Below are 21,516 nucleotides of genomic sequence, written 5' to 3' on the forward strand. Positions count from 1 at the left end.
CTGGAAAAGTGAGGTGTCTTTGGCTGACCTTAAGAGAGAGCTGAGCTTTTCTTAGCATTCCTGAATTCCTGCCACTCAGCTCTGCATCAGGTGGCACTCCCCAAAAGGGTCCCTTACCTGAGCTTAGCTGTGTCAGCGAGTCAGAGCACAGTGGTCAGTCCTGCAGGTGTGTGCTAGCCCTGGTAGAAACTGAAATATGTACATATTTACTGGGTTATTAACTGTTTATCAGTAACAGGCTTGCTGACAACAGTTCAATAATTGCTTTATCAAACTAGGAGTCTTTAAAAGAAAATAAAGCCTTTTAATAGCATCACTATATATATATATATATATATATATATATTAGTGTTCTTTGATAGAAGACTTACATTCCATTAGCACAAATAACTCTTTTAAATCTTCCCAACACCTCTACAAGGAAGTAAATTATTGCTAATTCCTGGTCAGATAGCAGTTATCTTGCCTGTGATCTATGTCCCCCAAAAATATATTTGCTTTTTTCTTGCATGAGAGTCCCAGGCTGCCAGAGGAGGATGTTTTGAAGGGGCTGCTGAAGGAAGAAATGCCGTTAGTGGTTCCGGGAAGCAATAAGCACCTTCATGAAAATAACTCAAGTCCCCATCCTTAATCCCTGCCTATCCTTTTTTATCTGATGGACTCAGCGAAGGCTGGAAGATCACAGTGCGGCTGAAAACAAAAGGGAGTTAACAAGATGTGACCGTCCGATGGCTAAAACAATAGGCGAAGCCCTCCACGCTGCCTAGAGCCAGGTGCGCTGCATGCGCAGGTGGCCATGCGGCCGGCGGTGACTCTGCTGTGCTGCTGGGCGCTGGCCGCGCTGCCCCGGGCCGGCGGCTCCTGCCCCTCGCAGTGCAGCTGCGCCTTCCACAGCCTCAGCGAGGGGACCAAGGCCAGGTACGCCGGGCGCTCTCGCGGCGGGGTCGGGCGGTGGTTCTGCTCCTCTCGGAGGATGCTCGCAGGAGAAAATATTGTGGCTGCGCTTTGTGGCCATTATTTTTCCAGTTGCTCCACGCTCTAGCTGTATTTGCAGAGGATTAGCTCCTGAAAACACAGTAAGCTGATTTCAGAGAAAGCGTTTGGGCATCTCCTCTGTGAGAACAGAAGTGACATAATTATTGCTAGTGTAATGGCAAAAAGAGAATAAAATTTAAACAATATTTTTATTTTTTTTTACCTTTCTGCTGAAAATTCTGGTCCTCAAAGGTTTTATTCTGCTCTGCTGGTTTGTTGCTAAAGTGTGACTAGATTTGATTCTACTACTAGATTGTAGTACCAATTTACTTTAAAAATCCTTCAGCTGGAGATTTTAGGCATAGCAATAGACTTTAGACAAGAATGAACTAAAAAAACAGACAGTAACAACAACAACAAAAAATGAAGTTCATTCTCAGACTGGAAACTTTCCGTTAAAAAAGAAGACAAGACCAGAAGGACATCCATCTTTGAATGCAAAGCTATTGAACACAGATTTCTCTGGAGGACTGTTATAAAAGAGTCCTTCTAAGGGTAAGCACAAAGAATCTGATTTAAAGAAAATAGAGGCCATATTTTCATAAGGTGTGGTTCACAGAAAAGGAGGTTCTATGACAGAGATACAGGATTTGCAAAATCCTTTGTAATAAACTTTTTCTAGACTGAAATGTTTTTTCATTACTGAAATGAGATATTTTGGAACCCCATGAAATAGCTCTACTTTCTTATCTCTTTTATGGTGCTATAGATTTAATACTAGAAACTTTCCCAGTAATAGAAAGCATGGTAGAGACACAAGTAGCCTGCAATTGCTAAAAGGGAGTGTAACAGTGTGAGAGCCAATTATTTTTCCATAAATGTCACAGTTCCCAGGGGAATTTCCTCTCAGTGACTGGAAAAAGCTGTTGTGCATTTTAGTAGGATACATAATGAAGCAAATATCCATTAGTCCCTTAGGGAGCATAATGCCACCTTTTTTTTCTGCATTATGATTCATATTTCTCACTAGAAGGAGATTATCCCACAGATTAAATGTTTAGTGCTCACTGACATAATTTAGGGACACTATGAGAAGCATTCTGCTTTACTGCCATGGTCTTTCTGTTGGTAACATTTTGTGACATGACTACACAAAGTAAAATGTTTTATTTAAAGTGGATTTCTGGATTTTTCTTATTTGGTAGATTTTTATCTTCCTCAAAATATCACCTTTCAGCAGAGGGTGGATAGGATTTAATATCACAATAAAAGTGTTGGGTGAGAGTAATGTACTGTGTTTTGATTATAAATTAACAATCTAACTGTAGGCTCAAACAGCATTTAAATCTGGGAAGTCTGCCTGAGCAGGTTCAGCAATGTTATATATTTTTTGTTGATAGTAGAGGAATAATTGCTTTCAGCCAAAACCAGCCTGGTTTTGACAGCTTTGTAATATTCTGTTTATAGAGGCTGTGTGATAGGAAAACATTACTTAACTGATCACATTACATTTCTTGTGGTGTCTTGTTCAGCAAGTAGACTGGAACATGCCCTCCAACCCCTTACCTTTTGCAGGTGGCTTGGTATTATGTTAAGAACTTGCCTTCCCCTACTTGCTGAAAGGCAAATTAAAATTTAGTCTGAGAGACCTGTTTTGTCTCCCTTCATATCTCATGGCTCTCTACATACCCACGTCACACTTTCTAGGACGAAGGCTGCCAAATGCAGCACAGGCTTTCCATGCTTTGACCTTTAGAGATTAGAAATGGGGAGGAATGATTAAAACACATAAATCTGCCTTGCTTTCAGTATAGCATTTTCCAAAGAGTTAATTTTCTGTGCTTTCACTCTCATGGCTGTATGTGCCTGCAGTGCAGTGACTGCTACCATCTTTACACACCCTCCATAGTAAAGCAGAACTTACTCCAAGAGTACTTCCAAGGAGTTGTTAGCTGGCTTTCTTATCCTCATTTCTCAAACCAAAGTTCCTGTGTCATATTTAATCTATGTAACTTCTTGCCCTCCCACATGTCAATAAGGCTTCTTTTTGTAGGGCTTTTATAGTTCAATTTATGGATCCTTTCATTTTAACTTGCACTAGAATCCTCTGCTGTGCATGAATGTTGTCACTGCTATCACAAAGTACTCTAAAAAAAAATGATAGCAAAACCCAGCAGGAACACTAAATGGCCAGATGTGGATTCACACCACTCCAGGAGAGGCACAGCGCTGTGATCTCTGCAGTCAGAAGGCACATATGAATTACTGCAAGCTGATGTATTTATGGCGATGATGCAGAGATGAGCAGCAAGAAAGAAATGACAAGAAGAAATCTTGTGAAAAAAGAAAGGCAGATCAAAATCTTGCATTAAAATAAGGTTTCAGATCTTTTCAAAATAAAGGAAAGTCACATCTTTGCTTGTCCTTGTCTTTCCCACCAGGACAGTGCTGTGCAATGACCCAGAGATGACCCTCCCTCCTGTGAACATCCCTGTTGATACAAGCAAGCTTCGGATAGAAAAGACAGCCATCCGCAGGGTGCCAGGAGAGGCTTTCCACCTGCTTCACAACCTGGAGTACCTCTGGATGCCCTATAACTCCCTGGCCAGCCTCAGCAGCATCACCTTCAAGGGCCTTCGTCGTCTGCAGGAGCTGAGGCTGGACGGGAACAACTTAATATCATTCCCCTGGGAGAGCCTGGCTGGCATGCCACAGCTGAGGCTCCTGGATTTACACAACAACGAGCTCACCTCAATCCCCCCAGATGCTGCTCGTTATGTCAAGAACATCACATACCTGGATCTGTCCAGCAATAAGCTGATGACTCTTCCTCAGGCTCTCATTGCCACCTGGGCCAACCTCCAGGCTGTTCCCTACTTCCCCAATGATAACTCCAAGATCATCCTAGGTAAGAGAAGTGCCTGCCATTTTGCAGGGTGCACAAATGTCAGGAGCTCCTCATCTTCTTGCAGCATTTTCACCCACTGTGGTTGCCATAGCAAATACCCTGCTATTATAGGTATACAATTTAATACCCTAAATAATATGTGTCAATTAATTTCCATATTAACAAACTCACCTCAGGCTCATCACACCCATCTTATTATGCCATAAATTTCATTACTTGCTTGGGTCTTTGCAGCACAAAATTGGTGACTCTTGCTCAAGGCTTTTTTAGTTATTGCCACTGCCATTTTGGATAGAAATACAAACATGTTTACAGCTCTTCATCATTTGTGTGCTCTTTTCTAATATCACTGTGTTTGGAATTGACCCATTTTAAGCAGAACAAAATAAAAGGATGGATAATTTATTATGCCTAAATTAAAGAGGAATAATGCCACGACTGAGCATAAAATCTGGGTCAGAGCTGCCAATTTGTCTCTTCCCAGAGCCTTGTTTATCTGTTCACACAGAATTAAAGCCTAGTCTACCCAAGCACACCAAGACAATGCTGCCTTGAAGGGCAGCTATGAAGCTCCAAGAATACCCTTTCTGGTGGCAGCTCTAGGCTCCCCAGAGGTATGGCTTTGGGGCAATTATCCATTGTTGTGTCAGGGTGTCTCACAGCTGGCTCTCAGTTGCAGGATGCCCAGGTGAGGTTTTGAGCACAGTTCCTAGTTCAGGGGACTATTACATGGTCTTTTAGCCGTTGTTCACTGTTCAAATCCAGGTTGATGATGGCTCAGAGTTGTTGCCATCTGCAACATACATACAGCCTCTGCAGCAGGGGTGTGAGCTCAGGCACCTGCTGATCATCTCAGCAGAGGCACTGCAAGTTTCTTTTCACTCTGGCAAGTACCTGCTCTTTGTTCCCTTGATAAATTTAGGGAGGTGAAGTTTTTAAAACCGGATTGAAGTGGAAAGAGATACAAGACTTTAAAAAGATACAAAATACCACCTACAAAGCTTTTAGTGTCCTTAGCAGATGTTGCTGAAGGTTTCACTAGCATCAGGAGAGGAGCAGGTGTTTCATGATCCTATTTTGCCAGATGCAGTAACAAGTTCTTTAAGCCAAAACTGGCAGTTTGGGATTGCCCATTTCATTCGTGGCAAGACTGCCTAGATCATACTTTTCCTTTTTTATTTTTAGAGTCAAGTTATGTGTAAAAATGTTATTCCATTCAATATAGATTAGGAGAGTGTTTTATCAAGAACAGATCATGCCTTGATGCACATGGCCAAACTGAGTAGTATCCAGCTACGCCCAGGTTGACTGTGCCAGGATCCTGAAAAATTCATGTAGCCGTATGAGTACAATGCTAAAATTAATGCAGTAATGTACAGACCCTCCAGCAAATTAATGCAGTAATGTACAGACCCTCCAGCTTCTAGTTCCTATCCTGTGGACACCCAGAGGAGCCATGTAGATAAAATGCATGTCCCTCACAGGAGCAGGCTGGAAAAACACAGCTGCATGTTTCTGTCTCACTCTGCTCATGGCTGTTTCTCATGGAGGCATAAAAAATCATGAATAATAAAAAGAGTCAGCCCAATCCATTCCTTGTCTGCAGTGCATCACTGTGACTCCAGAGCCACTGCCTGCAGACTCCTTCAAGAAGTAATTCCTCTGCTCAGTTGCTGGCTAATAGCCTGTGCCAAGGGTGCAAGCTTTTCCACATGAGGACTGCCCACGTGAGCCCATGGACTGTGCTGTGCAGGGCAGCAAAGGCCTCACTGGGCTTTGTGCTGCTGCTGCTTCAGCTGGAGCTGGGGCACCTGCTGGGGAACCTGGGATCAATTGTTATCTAGTGCACGAACTAGAAACTGCTAGCAAAAATGCCATAAAACAGCAAAGCCAAGCTGAATGTTCATTATTTACTTAGTCCCCCTTCACTTTAACACATTGATTTACAAGAACTGACCTCCTGCCAAAACCCATCACTTCCAGATCCTCTTCTAAGCCCAGGGAAGAAGATATGGAATGCACTCAGAAGAATTTTTCCACAGCATCTTTAGAACAGTTTGGGGGAGTATTAGTGCTCTTCTCTTTCAGGCAGGTGCCAGCCCCAGGCATGTCCTTGGGCTGTGCATGGAAAAGAGGAGGTGCAGCACCCTCAGAGGGAGCAGAGCCCACTCCTGTGGCAGGCAGGAGGCCTGGGAGCCATGCTCCTGGCTTAGGCCTCAAATGTGTGCCTGGTGTTAGATGGCATTAACATCCCTAGTGCCAATTCTGCTAGCTAAAACCATTAGAGACCACGTGTCCACAGCACAGCTGGATGTGAACATTTTAAAGCAGGATGACACAGATTTAATCAGAATGCAGCAACTTCTGCTCATGGATATGCATTGCTCCAGTTCCAAATTTGCTTTTCGGTACTATCTTCACAGGTCTATTTATAATAATGTATAATTTTTTCAGAGTTGGAATTCAATAGGTGCAAACTGGAAGAGCAGAATAAAGAAGAGAAACATTCCAAGAGTCTGAAACAGGAGTGTGTTTTTCGCTTTCTGTGTGTATAGCCTTAATATAGTTATGGTCTATCTACATTTTTTATATACCATAACGGGATACTCTTCAATTTAATCCTTAAAACAGTTCTTTCATGTTATCCAGTATAAATTAGCATTTCAGGAAAAGCAACTGATTACCAAAATAATGAAAATTACTTAGAGTAATAGGGCTGGAAGAGAACTATGACAGGCAAGTAGGATCAGCCACAGCTATTGCAGGTGTGAAAAGTGGCATGACAATCTGGCTAGTATTTTAAGAATGTCCAGTGAGAATTTTCTGGCCTGTGAGAGACTTCATAGTCTCCTCATGCCAAAAAAATCCACAGCCCTTCTCCCATGAGTACTTGTTTTTTTATTCTGGAACAAAATGTGTTTATAATAAATTCTGAACAAAATGTTTTTATCATAAATTCTCGTTTTGCTTCTTTACGTGCATGAATCACAATGTTTTCATGATATGAATAATCCTGCTTTGAACTTAAAGAACATTATTTCAGACCCAGATTTGGAGATTCTTTAGCAAGTCACATTTATTCCATTCTGGCAACTGTGGGATCCATCAGCCAGCAGCAGTGGGGGGACACACCCTTCCCACCCCACATACTCCTGCACAGGCAGTTCTTGTAGGGCAGACTGGGAGTCTATCACACTGTGTCCTGATGAAAAATAGAAACAAAAGTGGCAGAAACAAAAGGTGCTGTTGGAGTGACTTAGTGCCCTCATTTCTTTTTGACAGGTTTGCAAGACAATCCTTGGGTGTGTGACTGCAGTCTGTACGAAATGGTGCATTTCCTAAATTTCCAGTCTCCTAACATAGCCTTCATTGAGCCCAGGCTGAAATGCTTCACCCCCAGGAGCCTTGCAGGCGTCTTCTTCAGCCAGGTGGAGCTGAGGAAGTGCCAGAGCCCCGTGGTGCACACATCTGTAGCCAAGGTGAAGACCATCCTGGGCAGCACGGTGCTGCTGCGCTGTGGCACCACGGGCGTGCCCATCCCCGAGCTCAGCTGGAGGAGAGCTGATGGGGCTCAGCTGAATGGCACAGGTGGGTTTGCTTTAAGCTTTTCTGCACATGTGGAATGACTGAGGCAGACCTGTACTAGGTGCAATCCACCTTTGCATTGTGATTTTCTACAGACTATAAAACCACTTATATATTGATCTTAATATTATCAGATAAATGTGTGTTATCATGCGTAAGAAGTTGGTTTTGCTTTGTTTCATAGCAGTTGTGGTTGTGAGACAAGTCAAGGGATTTTCTGCAAATCTGTTGGAGCTAAAGAAATGAAGTATTTCCAACAGTAGCAATTAGCTGTTTTCAGTTAGTTGGTTATTCAGTGACTGAAAAGGCTTTCCACTGAATTATTCTATATTCTATTCATCTATTCTGTGGCTAATCCATTAGCAAACATCTCTGGCAGAGAGATGTCTGATGTGAATTCAACTGGGATTCAGATCAGCTGTAGAAGAAAGAAAAGGTTGCAAGCATACAGCACTACTGATATATAAAAAGATGAAAAAAACACTAAAATGCTGAAGGATGCAACAATTTGGTGGGAATGTCCCCAAGGAATCATTCCCTCTGACAGACTGACAAGCTCTCCTGGGGAAGAAGGTCTGTGGAAGAAACCCTGACCACATGGTCTGAGCACCTCTCCTGGGGGAAGCCTTCAGACAGACACTGGTTTTGTGATTGATCATGATTTTATTTCCATTCACAAGAACGTTTGGGGTTGTAATTGCAACACTGGTACTTTAACGTGTGGGGAATTTAGGGAAGAAACCTTTGCTCTTCTGAAGACAGCTGTCCTTAGCTTTTTGTCCTAGAAATTCAAGTCAAGACTTGAACCTGCTTGCCTCCAACCTGCCCTGACTTTCACAGAGGATCTAAACCCAGCAGATAAATTGCTAAGTATTGGATCTGATCTTCAAAGGGTTACAGGGCTCCTCGGTGCACAGAACAGGGAAGAGAGCAATTCCCTTTCACAGCAGCAGAACCATTTGTACCAAGTATCATTTCCTGGGATCTGCACAAGTCATTGCTCTGCTGTGCAGGATGTAGCAGAGCTGCTCCTCATAATGATAATGTAAATACCCATCACCCTGCAAACATCCCTCCTACACTTGAAAGAGAACCACCACAAAAAATAGAATGGAGTGATTTCCTGAAAGTCTGTGTTGAGTTTACTTTGAGCTGCAACTGAGAATGATGTATTTTGTGCTCCATTAAATCAGATGCTAGCACCTTTCAATAAAAAGTTGGCTGGAAAGATAGATTATTTCTCAGCAATGGCAGCTTCTGTGCCAATGCTATAATGTGACTATTTGAAATGCTGGTGTTCTGAGCAGAAAGGAGTGAGAAACAGCCCACAGTCTGTATCTACAGGTAATTGCCATAGGTAGAACCATAGCTTTATGATATTTAAAGCACAGTAAATAATTAAACTGAAAAAGTAACTTCTGTTACCCTGTATTTTGCTGCCATTGGAAGGGACCCTGGTTGCCAAGGCTGGATCCTGACCCCAAGAGGGCTTGGGAGAAGTTTGCACTCTCTTACTTTTGCCTTTCAGACATCTCCCTGGTTTACCTTCCAGCAGGAAAGGGCTGAGACAGCACATGCCCATCCTAAGAAGGCTGGTTAAATAATGAAGAGGGTGCTTTACCCTTCCACAAGATCCCAACCTTTTTTTTTTCTCTGCACCAATAGAAAAAGGCAAAAAAAGCTAGTTTTAGCCTGCAAGTAAATCACATGAGCAAATCAAAACTCAGCTATGTACATATCGTTTGCTGGTAACCAAATGTACACCTGTGTAAGGATAAACACCTGCAATAATTAAGCAATAGAAGGGGTATTATCTTTCAACTATTTTTCCATATGCTCTAGGCTAGTCTGTGTGTGTTCATTACAATAAAATTTCCACTGTTTGTATTTTCTTTGCATCCACAGTCTGCATCTAATGCTCGATCATGTTGCTGCCTGATCCTTCCACTCTTTTAAGTATTGTACCTACATAAGAATTTTCAAGCTCTTATTTTTAATGGAAGAACCTTTCTGGTTATGGTTTCAAGCTGTACATCAGTTTGGAGGAAATGGCATCAATTTTTTCAGTATATTCATTTTGAAGCAGTTCAAATCCTGACATAATCTAATTATAGTCCTTTTCTTAGGTTTATTTTGATTTTGTAATGTTCTTGGTGGCAAGCAGAAATTCTTTGTTATATACTTAATCGAGCAGATATTTGGTGATGGAGTCTTACAAACATGGAATTAATTCCATTTATTATTGCCTGTTTATTTAACATTTTTCCTGCCTTGCAGTTCACCAAGAGATTTCCAGTGATGGGATGAGCTGGTCTATCCTGGGCCTGCCTGTAGTCTCTTACCTTGACTCCGGAGAGTACATCTGTAAAGCAAAGAATTTCCTGGGGGCAACAGAGGCCTTCATCTCGCTCATCATCACAGACTCAGAAAGCACAGATGACCCCAACTCTAGTGCCAAAGGCACATGGAATGGCAAGGCCAGCGGGATGGAGGCAGCTGCCTACAATGACAAACTGGTGGCCAGGTACGTTATCACCACCTCCACCGTGCCCACCCTGGGGGCTGGGGCGGGCACCGGGGACAGCGTGCTCCTCCCGGACGCGGCACAAGACAGCAACCCCCAGAACCTGCTGGTGAGCCCCACCACGGGCCAGCAGGAGCCAGAGAGGATGGTGAGGTCTGTCAGGGTCATAGGGGACACTGACCAGAGCATCACCCTGGCCTGGAAGGCGCCTATGGCAAAGAACACCACGGTGTTCAGTGTCCTTTATGCCGTCTTTGGGGAGAGGGACATGCGGCGGATCAATGTGGAGCCAGGGAAGACCAAGGTCACTCTTTATGGGCTGCTGCCAAAGACCAAATACATCGTGTGCGTCTGTGTGAAAGGGCTGATCCCCAGGAAGGAGCAGTGCATCATATTTTCCACAGACGAAGTTGTCAGTGCAGGAGGGACGCAGAAGCTCATCAATGTGGTTGTCATCAGCGTGGCCTGTGTCATTGCTGTCCCTCTGACACTGGTGGTCTGCTGTGGAGCGCTGAAACGGCGCTGCAAAAAGTGCTTTGTGCGAAAGCCCAAGGACGTGCAGGAATCGTACGTCACCTTTGAAAGCCTGTCCCCCGGGGCCAAGGCCAAGGGCGTGGAAGGAGAATACCTGACCAGGCACACCCCTGACGAGTCCAACAGGCTGCTGTCCGCCCGCTCCAGCGTGGACTCGGAAGCCATACCAAAGATAGAGGGACAGCCTAATGAGTACTTCTGCTGACAGCACCTAGGCTGACTGTCAGCTCGCCCAGTGGGAAGTGTGTGGCTGTATCTGTGACTCTGCTCCAGCACTGCAGGCCACCCTGTCCATGCTTCTGTCTCTGACATCTTCTGGAAGAGGATGCAAGAGGACAGACGGTGCCCAAGCTTTACAGAAACATGTTGCTCACACCACTTGGGGCTGGCTGTTTTGTACCCAGTCAAAAGCTTCTCTGACAATGGCCTCGTTCTCCTGGACCACTTTTTTTTAGGTGGTTTTTTTTTCCCTGTCAAATGAAGTGTGCACACTAAGTGTAAGGACATTAAGAAACTTTTCAGAGTGTGCTCCGCTTGGTACTGTTTAGGACCTGCTCAGCAATATGCTACATATTTTAATCTCAGCTCTTTTGATGTACTTTTGGCTGACAAGCCAGGGGAATAGCTAGTAATTTTAATAAAAACACTTATGAAGGTGAAGATTGAGAGTCTCACCTTTTACATCCTCCATGTTTGCATGAAACATGCAGCTTGATGCTTAATAGATCACTAAATAGAGGTGTACAGCAACCCTTTCTAATATGTCCAACATAATTACAACTCTATGCTCTGAATTCAGAGAAATGCACAAAGGAGATAGAAATGAAGAGACAAAACCCAATCCACTCCAAAGAATGCATAATAGACAGCATTTGATGATTGCATTTTGGCCCTAAACTCTGTTCTAAACATATGGAACAATAGCAAAGGTCTTGCAGTATCAGTCCTAGCTGGCATTTTGTATCTATTGTAATTAGTAGAATATGTTTTATACCAGCTGTGCTAGATTACAATCATACAATACCCTACTTTGCACATTGTGTGTGGTGGTGTAATGCTTTGCAATCATACTGGAAAACCTACATTAGACAGTTTTGCAAAAATCTCCCAAACCAGCTCTGTCACTGCTGCCTGTGCTCCTGGCAAAACTGATGGTGAAGGCCCACATGATCAGCCAGGTACTTGTGACTTGGTCATGGAAAAAAGTTGCTCTGTGCAGAGCAGGAGAAAGTGATGTGGTGTCAGACCACTGCCATGCACACATCAGCCATTCCTGACTATGGTCTCAGTGGTAGCAGAGGCTCAGTGCAGTCTTTTTGGCTTTCAAACATTTTACAGATTCAAGGACCCTGAAAAAAACCTGTCTAATATTAATCTAAATGTACTTTCATAGTCAGGGTGAACTGATCAGTCATTTAAGTTCTGCAGCTTCACTGGAATTTCAATCTGAGTGCTTATCACAAACTAATTCCCAGATGTGTAATTTTCCACTCAAGTCCCTCATATAGTAATACCGTATGTAACATTTTTCTCTTTGTAATAAATATTATTCATGAGGAAAATTATATATGTTCTGCCAAACATTGAATGGGAAAGATCCAGCCAAGTTGAAATGCTAATGGATAAAGCTTGCTGAATTGTTCTGAAATGTGTTTGTAAATTTATTGGAACTTTTATTCCACTCACATTCTGGATCTGTATGTACAGTGTGGCTTAATAAAATTCACTGGTTGGAATGGAGCCCTGTACAGATTTTGCAAGTCCTCCTTGTACAGAAGGGTTCCACTTATGTCAGATTACTTGGCCTGATGGAAAAAGCAAGTAATTTGATTTGAACATAAATACCAGCAACAGGGATACATCACAAGAGTTTCTGACAGGACTCCCTGTATTCCTTGCATTAATGATAAGGAACTTCTCTTGTATTGGGAGAATTTGTCAATCCCTGTATAACATAATTCATGCTACTTCCATCACTGGACTGTGTAGATTTTTAGGTTTACAAGTAAAGTTTTGTAAAATTGTTTCTTTTAATGCAACAAATTAACTGATGAAAGATGGTATGTAATAAATCTATTCCCTATTTATAAAGTTTAATAAAAAGTTTTGAAGTTTTGTCCCTGCCTGATTGTATTAGAGTCAGGAAAAAAAATGTAGCAGTTTTTGTGCTGAGTTGCAAGGATTGCTGTATGTAAGCCTGGGTCCTGCCCACATATGCAGCAGGAGCACTGGGCTGTGCAGAACTCTCCCTACCATGGTCCTGGATGGGTAAGCTCCCAGAGAACCAAGGCTGTCCTGAAGTTTTCCTGTGTTGAACGGAGTGCACCTACTGCCCAAGGACTTTCCTGTAAGTCAGGAGCTGGCTGGGAACCAGAAGTACTCACTTTTCAGCTGACTGGAGACATGATCTGGGCCATTTGCTGCCCCAGCCCTGGTGAGGAGCAGCCCTCCCCTGCTGCGAGCCTCGGTCTGTGAGCTGGCAGTGGAGGAGGCAGCAGCTGGGCCAGCACTGGCCCTCTTTGCTTGTCTCCATCGAGGGATCATCCTGGGACATTCACTGTGGATGTATTCAATTTTACAGACTCTACTGGATATTTTTTGTACTTTCAATAAATAGCGATCCCAAACAGAATAAATGTGACTTCTCTCATTCCTGTGCCCTCTCTCACTGTCTCATAGCTGAAGCATTGCAGTTCAGCATCTCAGCTGCTGCTGTTCAAGACAAGCCTTTCCCTACTGCACTGGTGGTTCAGACACAATGGGCAATAGGGACAAACTTCACAAGCTCTGTCTTGTCTGGCATTGGTCAGAGGAGAAACCCACAACTTCCCTAAATTATGAGGGAAATTTCAAGCCATTAACAAAGCTGAGGTGACTTCAATGCTCTGGGTCAGTTTTTCAGAGGTATCGGACATGTAAAGATGTACCTCACCGGATTTTCTGTTTGTCATGGAAGGGCTGTTAGGCACCTAGTTTCATCCTTACCTCCAGGTAAGGAGGAAACCATTTCTTTCTTGATTAAAGTCAATTCTCAAGATGTGCTGAAGAACCAAAGCAAACATCTGCTATTGCACTCCCTCCTAACAAGCTTGGGCAGGATATTGCCATGCCCACTAAACCATATTACGTCAAGTCATTTTTTAAGCTCTTTGATAGATGCACTGTCTGAAACACCCAACTGTAGCCTTCAGTGCTTATGTCCTGCCCAGCAGTGATTTCTAACACTGAAAGCCATGGCAGAGGGACTAATTGAAAAGCATCAGCCCAGACTTGATTTCTTACAAGAAGAAATGTCATTTCAAGATGGAGTTTGACTCCCCAGCCATAGCTGGCAGCACACAGTGGGTGATCTCTTGGCATTTGCTTTGGCAATCAGCGCAGTCTCGTAAACTCCACTTCCCATAGACACTGTCTCTGTGGAGATTTATTTTGACAGCTTGAGTTTTAGACAGCTTGTTCTGCATTTTGGCTTCAGCCAGGATGCCACATGATGTTAAAGAGCAGCTGAACTGAGTGGACATCTGCTGTCACAACAGTGACCATTACATTTACAAGCAGGCACAAACTGGGCTGAATTAAAAAGGCAGCAAAATCCCAGTCCAGGAAACATAAGCATAATGACTGTGGCTAACACTGGGAGATTTATTTCCCTTACTTCTCCCTCCCCCCTTCTTTCTACCCTAATTCATCCAACTTCAGTAAGTGATTCACTGAACTCTCAGGTTAATACTGAAACTTCTGAGTACACGTGGGGTTGGGATATATTTAGAATAATGGCCTCTCAAGCAGCAAGTAAATATCAGCCTTAGAACAGCCAGAGCATTGGCCCATGGTACTGACTAACACCACTCTTTGAAAGGCCATTTTCCAGCCCTGTAGAAGATAGGTGGGACTGGCAGGAATTCTCATGTGGGAAAAGGAAAACAACAGCAATTCTTCTTTATTGTTTTTTCTTTTAAGCAATTAATTTATTTAAAATAAGGTATTTCTAACAGAGAGCCCTGGATATGGTTTTCTTCCTGCATCCCAGGACACTGGGCATTGTGCACCTTCTGTGCCTGAAGATGTACATGGAGAGAACCTCCAGTAGTTTATAAACCTGTAAATAAATAACACTTCACTTTTCATTACAGATTTTTTTAAGATGTGACTTAGCTGCCACATACGGTAAGGCGCTCCCCATGGGCCATGGAGGAGGGGTGGGAAGGTGGCAAGGAAGGGCTCTTCCTTTCAAGCAAAGCAGATTTTGGGCCTTAGAAGTGGTGAATCCCTGCAGCTGTCCCTCCTGTGCCATTGGCACAGCCAAAGCATCCCACCCCAGAGCCTTCCTGCTGCCACGGCCGCTGTGTCCATCCCACCTGCCGTGAATCCCAGCACTGATGGGGGTCTCCATCCCTCGTGGCTCCCCTGTCCAGCCTGGCTGAACATGCCACTGATCTGGGGGGCTTCAGCCACTGATCCCCTCACAGGGACGTGTCCCATCCCCTCTAAAGCTGAACATATCAAGGCACTGTTTTCTTCTGCCTCTGCTGAAAGCTTTCAGCTCCCAGGCCCCGCAGCTCGCACATGGCAAACTCCAGGGTTTGCTCCTGACACGCAGGAATTTCTAACTAACTGCATTATACATTGTTACTGTTATTGCCTGTTATATAGGGTAAAATAATATTGCTATAGTAAAATTATATTTTTATCATATCAAATTATTATATATACTATAATATCATATACATAATATTATATTAGATTACTATATTACACTATATAATATAATATAATATAATATAATATAATATAATATAAATTTTGTATTTCTATATAATATAAAAGGAGAGAGAGATGTTGGAATGCAAGCCCCTCAGGGCACAGGCCCAGAGGAAAATCCAGGCACAGGGATTGAACAGAAACCCCTGGGGAAACTGAGATATATGAAGCCACAAAGTGAAACAGAAATACAGATTTAGAATATAGATATTAGCTTTTAGTAGAAACTTATATTAAGTGCTTTGAGTATATAAAAATCTAATATAATATAACATTGTATTATAATTCTATTTACTACTTTAATATTTTGTAATGTGATATAGAATTATTTTATTCTATTTTATTTTATATTTTGTATTATTTTATATTTTTGTAATATTTTATATTTTGTATTATAGCAAAATTATATTTATTATTACTGTAAAGTGTAAATATAAAAAATTATTATAATAATAATAAATATAATTTCTTTATTAGGGAATATTTTCATGGCAGACCACAGAAAGAGACCAAAGGCACCGGTGACTGTGGCATTTGCTGGGTGGGAATGAGGTTCCCGAGTCCCTCTGTGTCAGTGCTGATGGATGATGGGGAAGGACTCACCCTCCCGTGGCAGCTGCCACTGCTGCTCCTGCGACATCCTGAGTTTAGCCAGCGGCCCTGCTGATGGGCGTCCCCTCCGTTTGGCCACACGGAAAGGGCACAAGGAGTGTGTGCCCCAGGTGACAGGGGCTGTGCTGGTGCCACCCCCACTGCACCAGCAGCAGCTTCACCACCCCCCAGAGGGGGATTTACAGCCGCTGCATCTGCTGTGCTGCAGACCAGCAGCCCTTCCCCTTCCAGGCTCACTGACATGCTTGAATACAGGCTAGTTGTTGAAAAATCAAATACTGCACCATGGAGAAATAAGGAATATTTCAGCTAGAAAACCCAAACCATAAACATCCCCTATGCTTGTGGTTAGGTGTGAGGCACTGCCAGCAATAGCATCCCCACAGGCCCATTCCTTGTGGCCTGTTCCCTGTGCATGGGGGACAGAAACAGAGTATCAGTCCCCTGAAATTTCCCCACCAGTTCATTTTGCTGATTTGCCATTAAATAAAAGCTCTTGTTGATTTCAACACTGCAGAATCAAGCCTGTGTCTTCTGCAGGCTGAAAGCAGCACAATCCTGAGAGCCACGTATAGCTCTAAGCTGCCACACTTTAAATATTTTTCTATCCTGGTCCCGTAGGTTAGAGGTTAAGCAGGTTCAGGCTAATCTTGCTTTGTGACCCAGCGTCACACACAGGGGCAGGGAGGTGCAGCCCTTTCCCAGCCGTGCTCCCGTGCAGGCTGTAGTGAAGCCCATCCACACTAGATGGCCCCAGGAGAACGCAGAACTCCTTGGAAAGCATAACTGAAACCTGTTATTTTGGATTAAAAGAGATCAATAAATTTGGTTACTCAAAATCCCTTCTCAGAACGGCTTAGTTTTTCAAGATAAAGGTAGTCAGCACGTGTCTTATGAGGGAAGCCAGAGAATAGCACTGAAAATTTGTATTTATACAAAAGAGATGGACTTCCTAGAGACTCTTGTCAGAGAAACCCATGGACTGGCCACAGCTATGCTTCAGAGGAAAAGGTGGCTTATGCCTCCATGCTGTAAGACCCCAGTTTGGGGAGCAGGCTTCACGCTCACCATGAGCAGAACACACCCTGCACAGCGCTGCAGGCAGGGTGTGGGGGAGGACGGACTGTGCAATGGGGCACTGCGGAAATTACAGCTGAACTCTGCTCCTTACCGTGGCTTTCTGCCTTGATGGAAGTCCTTAAAATACAGGAGACAGAGACAGATCCTGTGAAATTTACAAAAAAAAAAGAAAAAAAAAAGAAAAAAAGAAAAAAAAATTGGCCTGGTTAATTACTTGCAAGGGCTTGGCAAAGGAAGTGAGTTTGGCTCCATCTTCATATTCCCAACCAAATAAATATGTCTGTCAGAATCCCCTCAGCTGGAGGAGAAATGCCAAGAGTGAACCTGGGGGTGGTTTTTAGCACTTGGACACAGACTGAGAACCACACTACATGTCTTCCTTAGGGTTGGGTCCCCAGCAGGATTTATTTCTGCGTCAAGGAAGATTACAGCTAATAGGATTTGCTTCTTGGAGGCTGTTGGCGTGTTTGGTGCAAACCCCTGCACAGTGCTTTCTTAAAGGAGAATATGGACCCTGTCTGTCATATTTTTCTTCTTCTTCTGGCCTTCCACAAGATAAACCCATCTGTTTCATCTTGCATCACAGGATGCTCTTGTTCCCAGGACAGCTTTGGAAGGTAAGAACACTGTTACCCCTGTTGTAGCACCAGTGACCTGGCTCAGAGAGCCCCAGTAGGGACTTGCTGATGATGTGAGCACCAAAACCAAGCAGACTGATGCATGGAGTGCCACCTCTAATACTTGAGTTGTGCTGTCTTGAGCATAGAATGAGATTTCCCTTATTTCCCTGAGATATGTAGTTACATATATAGCCATTTTTATGACTTAATTGCATTCTTTATGGCAAAATTGGTGTAAACCCCAGGGATGGATGGATGGACGGCTTATGCATGCCCTATATACAATACCTTACAATTATTCAAATGCTTGTAGACCTGCATAGGGAACTGGTTACTGGCCTCAAACATAGTCTGTGACCTGAAAAATTTTCTGGTTTCCTCCCTAGGAGTTTGCTCTGCATGTCAGCACTGCTGAGGCAGATCCCTGCAAATATCCCTCAGGACATGCGGAAAATTAGAATAGAAAATTCTCACCTAACAGAATTGCCTCGTGGGTCTTTTGAGAACGTTAGTGCCTTGGAGTATCTGTGGCTCAATTTTAACAACATCACAGTGATGCACATCAAGAGCCTGGAATATCTGCCAGCTCTGAAGGAGCTGCGCTTGCAAGGGAACAAATTAAGTTCGGTGCCATGGACAGCATTTCAAGACACCCCGACTCTGAAAATCCTGGATCTGAAGCACAACCGGCTGGATGTCCTTCCAGAACATGCACTCCGCTACCTGCCCAACCTGACCTACTTAGATCTATCCTCAAATCAGCTTACCATCATATCCAGGGATGTCTTCTACAACTGGCCCGTGTACCAGAGAAGCCAGAGGACGGAGGGGCCGCTAGAAGATATTTCCAATGCCGTGCTGGCCCTCCATGACAACCCCTGGATTTGTGACTGTCGCCTGCGGGGATTTGTCCAGTTTATCAAGTCTGTGGGCCCACCTATTATTTTGATGAATTCCTATTTAACTTGCTCAGGCCCAAAATTCAGGACAGGGAAGTTTTTTCACGAAGTGGAGCTTAACAGCTGCACGAAGCCCCTGACCTCAGCCCTTGACACCAACCTGACAGTCCCAGCAGGGTTAAACATCACCCTGACCTGCTTTGTGCAAGCCAGCCCTTCCCCGGCTGTCTGGTGGACCTATGCACTCAAACTTTTAAGGGCATTTAATGGTAAGCAAAGCTTTTTCTTCTTCCTTTTTTTTTTTAATTAAAAATTTATGCTGTACTATTCTACTTACATAGGTCTGCAGGCCATCACAGTCACCACAGCAACCCAGCCCCTTTAGAGCACCACAGTTATTGTGGTGGCTGTAATCCAAATGATCTCAATCATCCTGTGCATCTAAGCACATCTGACCAGCATAAGAAGAGCTGCTTCATGCAGGATATCAGCCAAAGATAAAAGGAGCACGGCCTCATTTTTATACAATTATCGTACTTGTGGATTTTAAGGAGCAGCTCTTTCCTCATGATACATGATTGTAGGAGCTACTAATCTTATATTAGTTGTACATATTTAATAAAAATGTAGTTATCTAAATATGCATGTATATTTACTATGTATTATATACTACATAATTTACTATGTCATATACTCTATATATATATATGCACACACTCTGTATAATTATATGTGCACATAGATGTGTTTGTATGAGCCCACACCCATATACACAGACTTGTATGTTTCAACATTATTCCCATGTATTCCCTCAAGAAACAGAACACAAACCACAAAACTGTGCAGCCCTGTTTCCTGTCTGTGTCCATTCATGTTCTGAATGAACTGAGAGAGAGGCTGCTGTTTACCTGAAGTATTGCTTATTTATATTCTTTAGGAAAGGTGTTGTAATGTGAGACCTTTTCCTCTTCCTTCCAATCCATCCTCCCTCATGTTTATTTTTACTAAGAGCCTTCAATAGGACAAGTTGCTATTTTCATCAGGTAAAGTAAGATATACAGGCAGCCAGCACACAGGTTATGTGTCCCTAATAAGCCAGCTAACTAAAGAGGATAGCATTAGCCCTTAATCCTGGGCTGATATTTGCTTCAATTGCAGCACTTGTGTTTCTTTCCACAAGCACATGCTGATTAATTACATACAGTTTCTTCTCAACCACAGCTTTCTCAACCACAAACCTCTGTCTGCATAGATGACAGGGGTTCACACTGTTTTTAAAATTGCATTTTACTTCCAGCCCAACACTTTCTAGCTTCATACACCTATTTTGGTCTGAGCCTTTTGAGACTGACAATTTAATCCTAGCAGAGGATGGAGCATGTGCCCAGAATGTAGGTGTGCCTCCTCAGTGCCTCTCCTGGTTTGCCCCGACCAAGAACGCTGATGGCAGATGGGCAGCTCGGCCTCTCCCCCAGCAGCAGCTGCTCCTACCGGGTCAGGGCTCGGACACACCCCGTGTCTCCCACGCCGGGGCGTCCCAATGCTTTTATCGCCTTTCAGCCAGACAACGCTTTGCTGTTAGCTCTGTGGGGTTTGGCACATCCCTGTGCCCCTCTTCCTCTGTCCCTGGGTAGGGCGGGTCCCGTCCCACACCGGCCTTGGGGCCCAAGGGCTCGCTGCTGACCCACTCACCTCTGCCCGCAGTGTCCACGGAGCCCGTCAGCGAGGACACCGTCCGCTCGGAGCTGCTGATCCCGGCGGCACGGCCTGCAGACGCCGGCAACTACACCTGCACGGCCGCCAACTTCCTGGGCAACACCTCGGTGGCCATCAGCCTCCGCGTGGTGGCCCCGTGGGCCTCCACCACGGCCCGCGGCTGGGCGCCCATGGCCCCCGCGGAGCCGGGCGCGCACGTGGAGGTGCGCATCGCCAAGCAGACGGTCTACGGCATCACCCTCGAGTGGTTCGCGGCGGCGGCGGCGGCGGCGGAGCCGGGGGAGACCTGGTACACCCTCCTTGTGGGCCGCTACGACGCCGCCCATAAGGACACCATCTACATCGGGCCCGGGGTCAACACGTACTCGGTGACCGACCTGCTGCCCGCCACCAAGTACGAGGTGTGCGTGGCCGTGCGCAACCAGGCTCCCCGCAAGGGCCAGTGCGTCGTCTTCGTCACGGGCAGCGACGTCAGCCAGATGGAGCAGCGCGAGAAGCTCATCCACATCGTGGTCATCGTGTGCGCCATGGTGCTGGCCGTGCCGGCCGGCATGTACGCCTGCACGGCCGAGGCGCTGCCCGGCTGCCTGGCCCGCTGCCCCAGCGCCTGCCCGCGCCGCCGCCGCGGGGGCCCGGCGCAGGCCGCGGGCAGCAAGGAGAGCACGCTGGACAGCCTGCCCGCCGGCAGCGAGGACGGGCTCTGCCGCCCCGAGGGCGGCGCACGGCGGCCTGCGGACCGCCCGGAGCCCGGCAAGGCCCGGCCGCCCCACAGGAACAGCGCCGACCTCTACTAGGCCGGCCTGCCGCGCTGCGGCCCTTCCGCACGCCTCGGGCCGCGGCCGGTGCTGGCTTTCTCGAGGGACAGCGCCGGGCTCCGTGCTGCGAGGCTCGGGGCACGGCGGGAGCACCGCCGCTGCTTGCGGCAGGCTTGGGGAGCCCCGGGAATGGGGGTGCCCGGGCTGCCCGGCCACGGGTGTGGGTGGAGCTGCGCCTCAGGAGCCCCGGGCAGTCCCTGCAGCACTGTCAGGGAGCAACGCACACTGACACACCAAGAAAACCAACACTGACAAAAAACAATCCCCGAACAAATAGTAATGCTTGTGGCCAAAGGCCAGAGGTGTCCCCTCACTCACCCACACAGGTGTGTCTTTGTTTATGTGTGTCCGCAGCTCTGTCCAGTGCCAGGCGCCAGCTTCTGTGTGCCAGCTCCTGGGAACGGACAGGGCAGCAGGGCACGCCTGCCGCCACAGCCCGGCAACAGCGGATGGTGGGGAGGACTGGGCCAACATGATGAAGAGATTT

At 45.3% G+C, this 21,516-nt stretch overlaps 2 protein-coding genes across 2 annotated transcripts; both read left to right on the forward strand.

Moving 5' to 3' along the window:
- The first annotated feature begins 746 nt into the window (after positions 1-746).
- LRIT1 (leucine rich repeat, Ig-like and transmembrane domains 1) lies at positions 747-10,731 on the forward strand. Its single transcript, XM_041475899.1, has 4 exons — positions 747-918; positions 3,417-3,883; positions 7,166-7,471; positions 9,746-10,731. The coding sequence occupies exons 1-4, from the start codon at positions 797-799 to the stop codon at positions 10,729-10,731; spliced, it is 1,881 nt and encodes a 626-aa protein (XP_041331833.1). The 5' UTR covers positions 747-796.
- A 6,781-nt stretch (positions 10,732-17,512) lies between these two features.
- On the forward strand, positions 17,513-21,008 carry LRIT2 (leucine rich repeat, Ig-like and transmembrane domains 2). The gene is made up of 3 exons (XM_041475912.1): positions 17,513-17,596; positions 17,986-18,767; positions 20,203-21,008. Exons 2-3 carry the CDS (start codon positions 17,999-18,001, stop codon positions 21,006-21,008), a joined length of 1,575 nt encoding a protein of 524 aa, XP_041331846.1. The 5' UTR covers positions 17,513-17,596; positions 17,986-17,998.
- The last annotated feature ends 508 nt before the right edge of the window (positions 21,009-21,516 follow it).

The sequence above is a fragment of the Pyrgilauda ruficollis genome, unplaced genomic scaffold, assembly GCF_017590135.1.
Source record: "Pyrgilauda ruficollis isolate IOZ18807 unplaced genomic scaffold, ASM1759013v1 scaffold11, whole genome shotgun sequence".
NCBI classification, from domain to species: domain Eukaryota; kingdom Metazoa; phylum Chordata; class Aves; order Passeriformes; family Passeridae; genus Pyrgilauda; species Pyrgilauda ruficollis.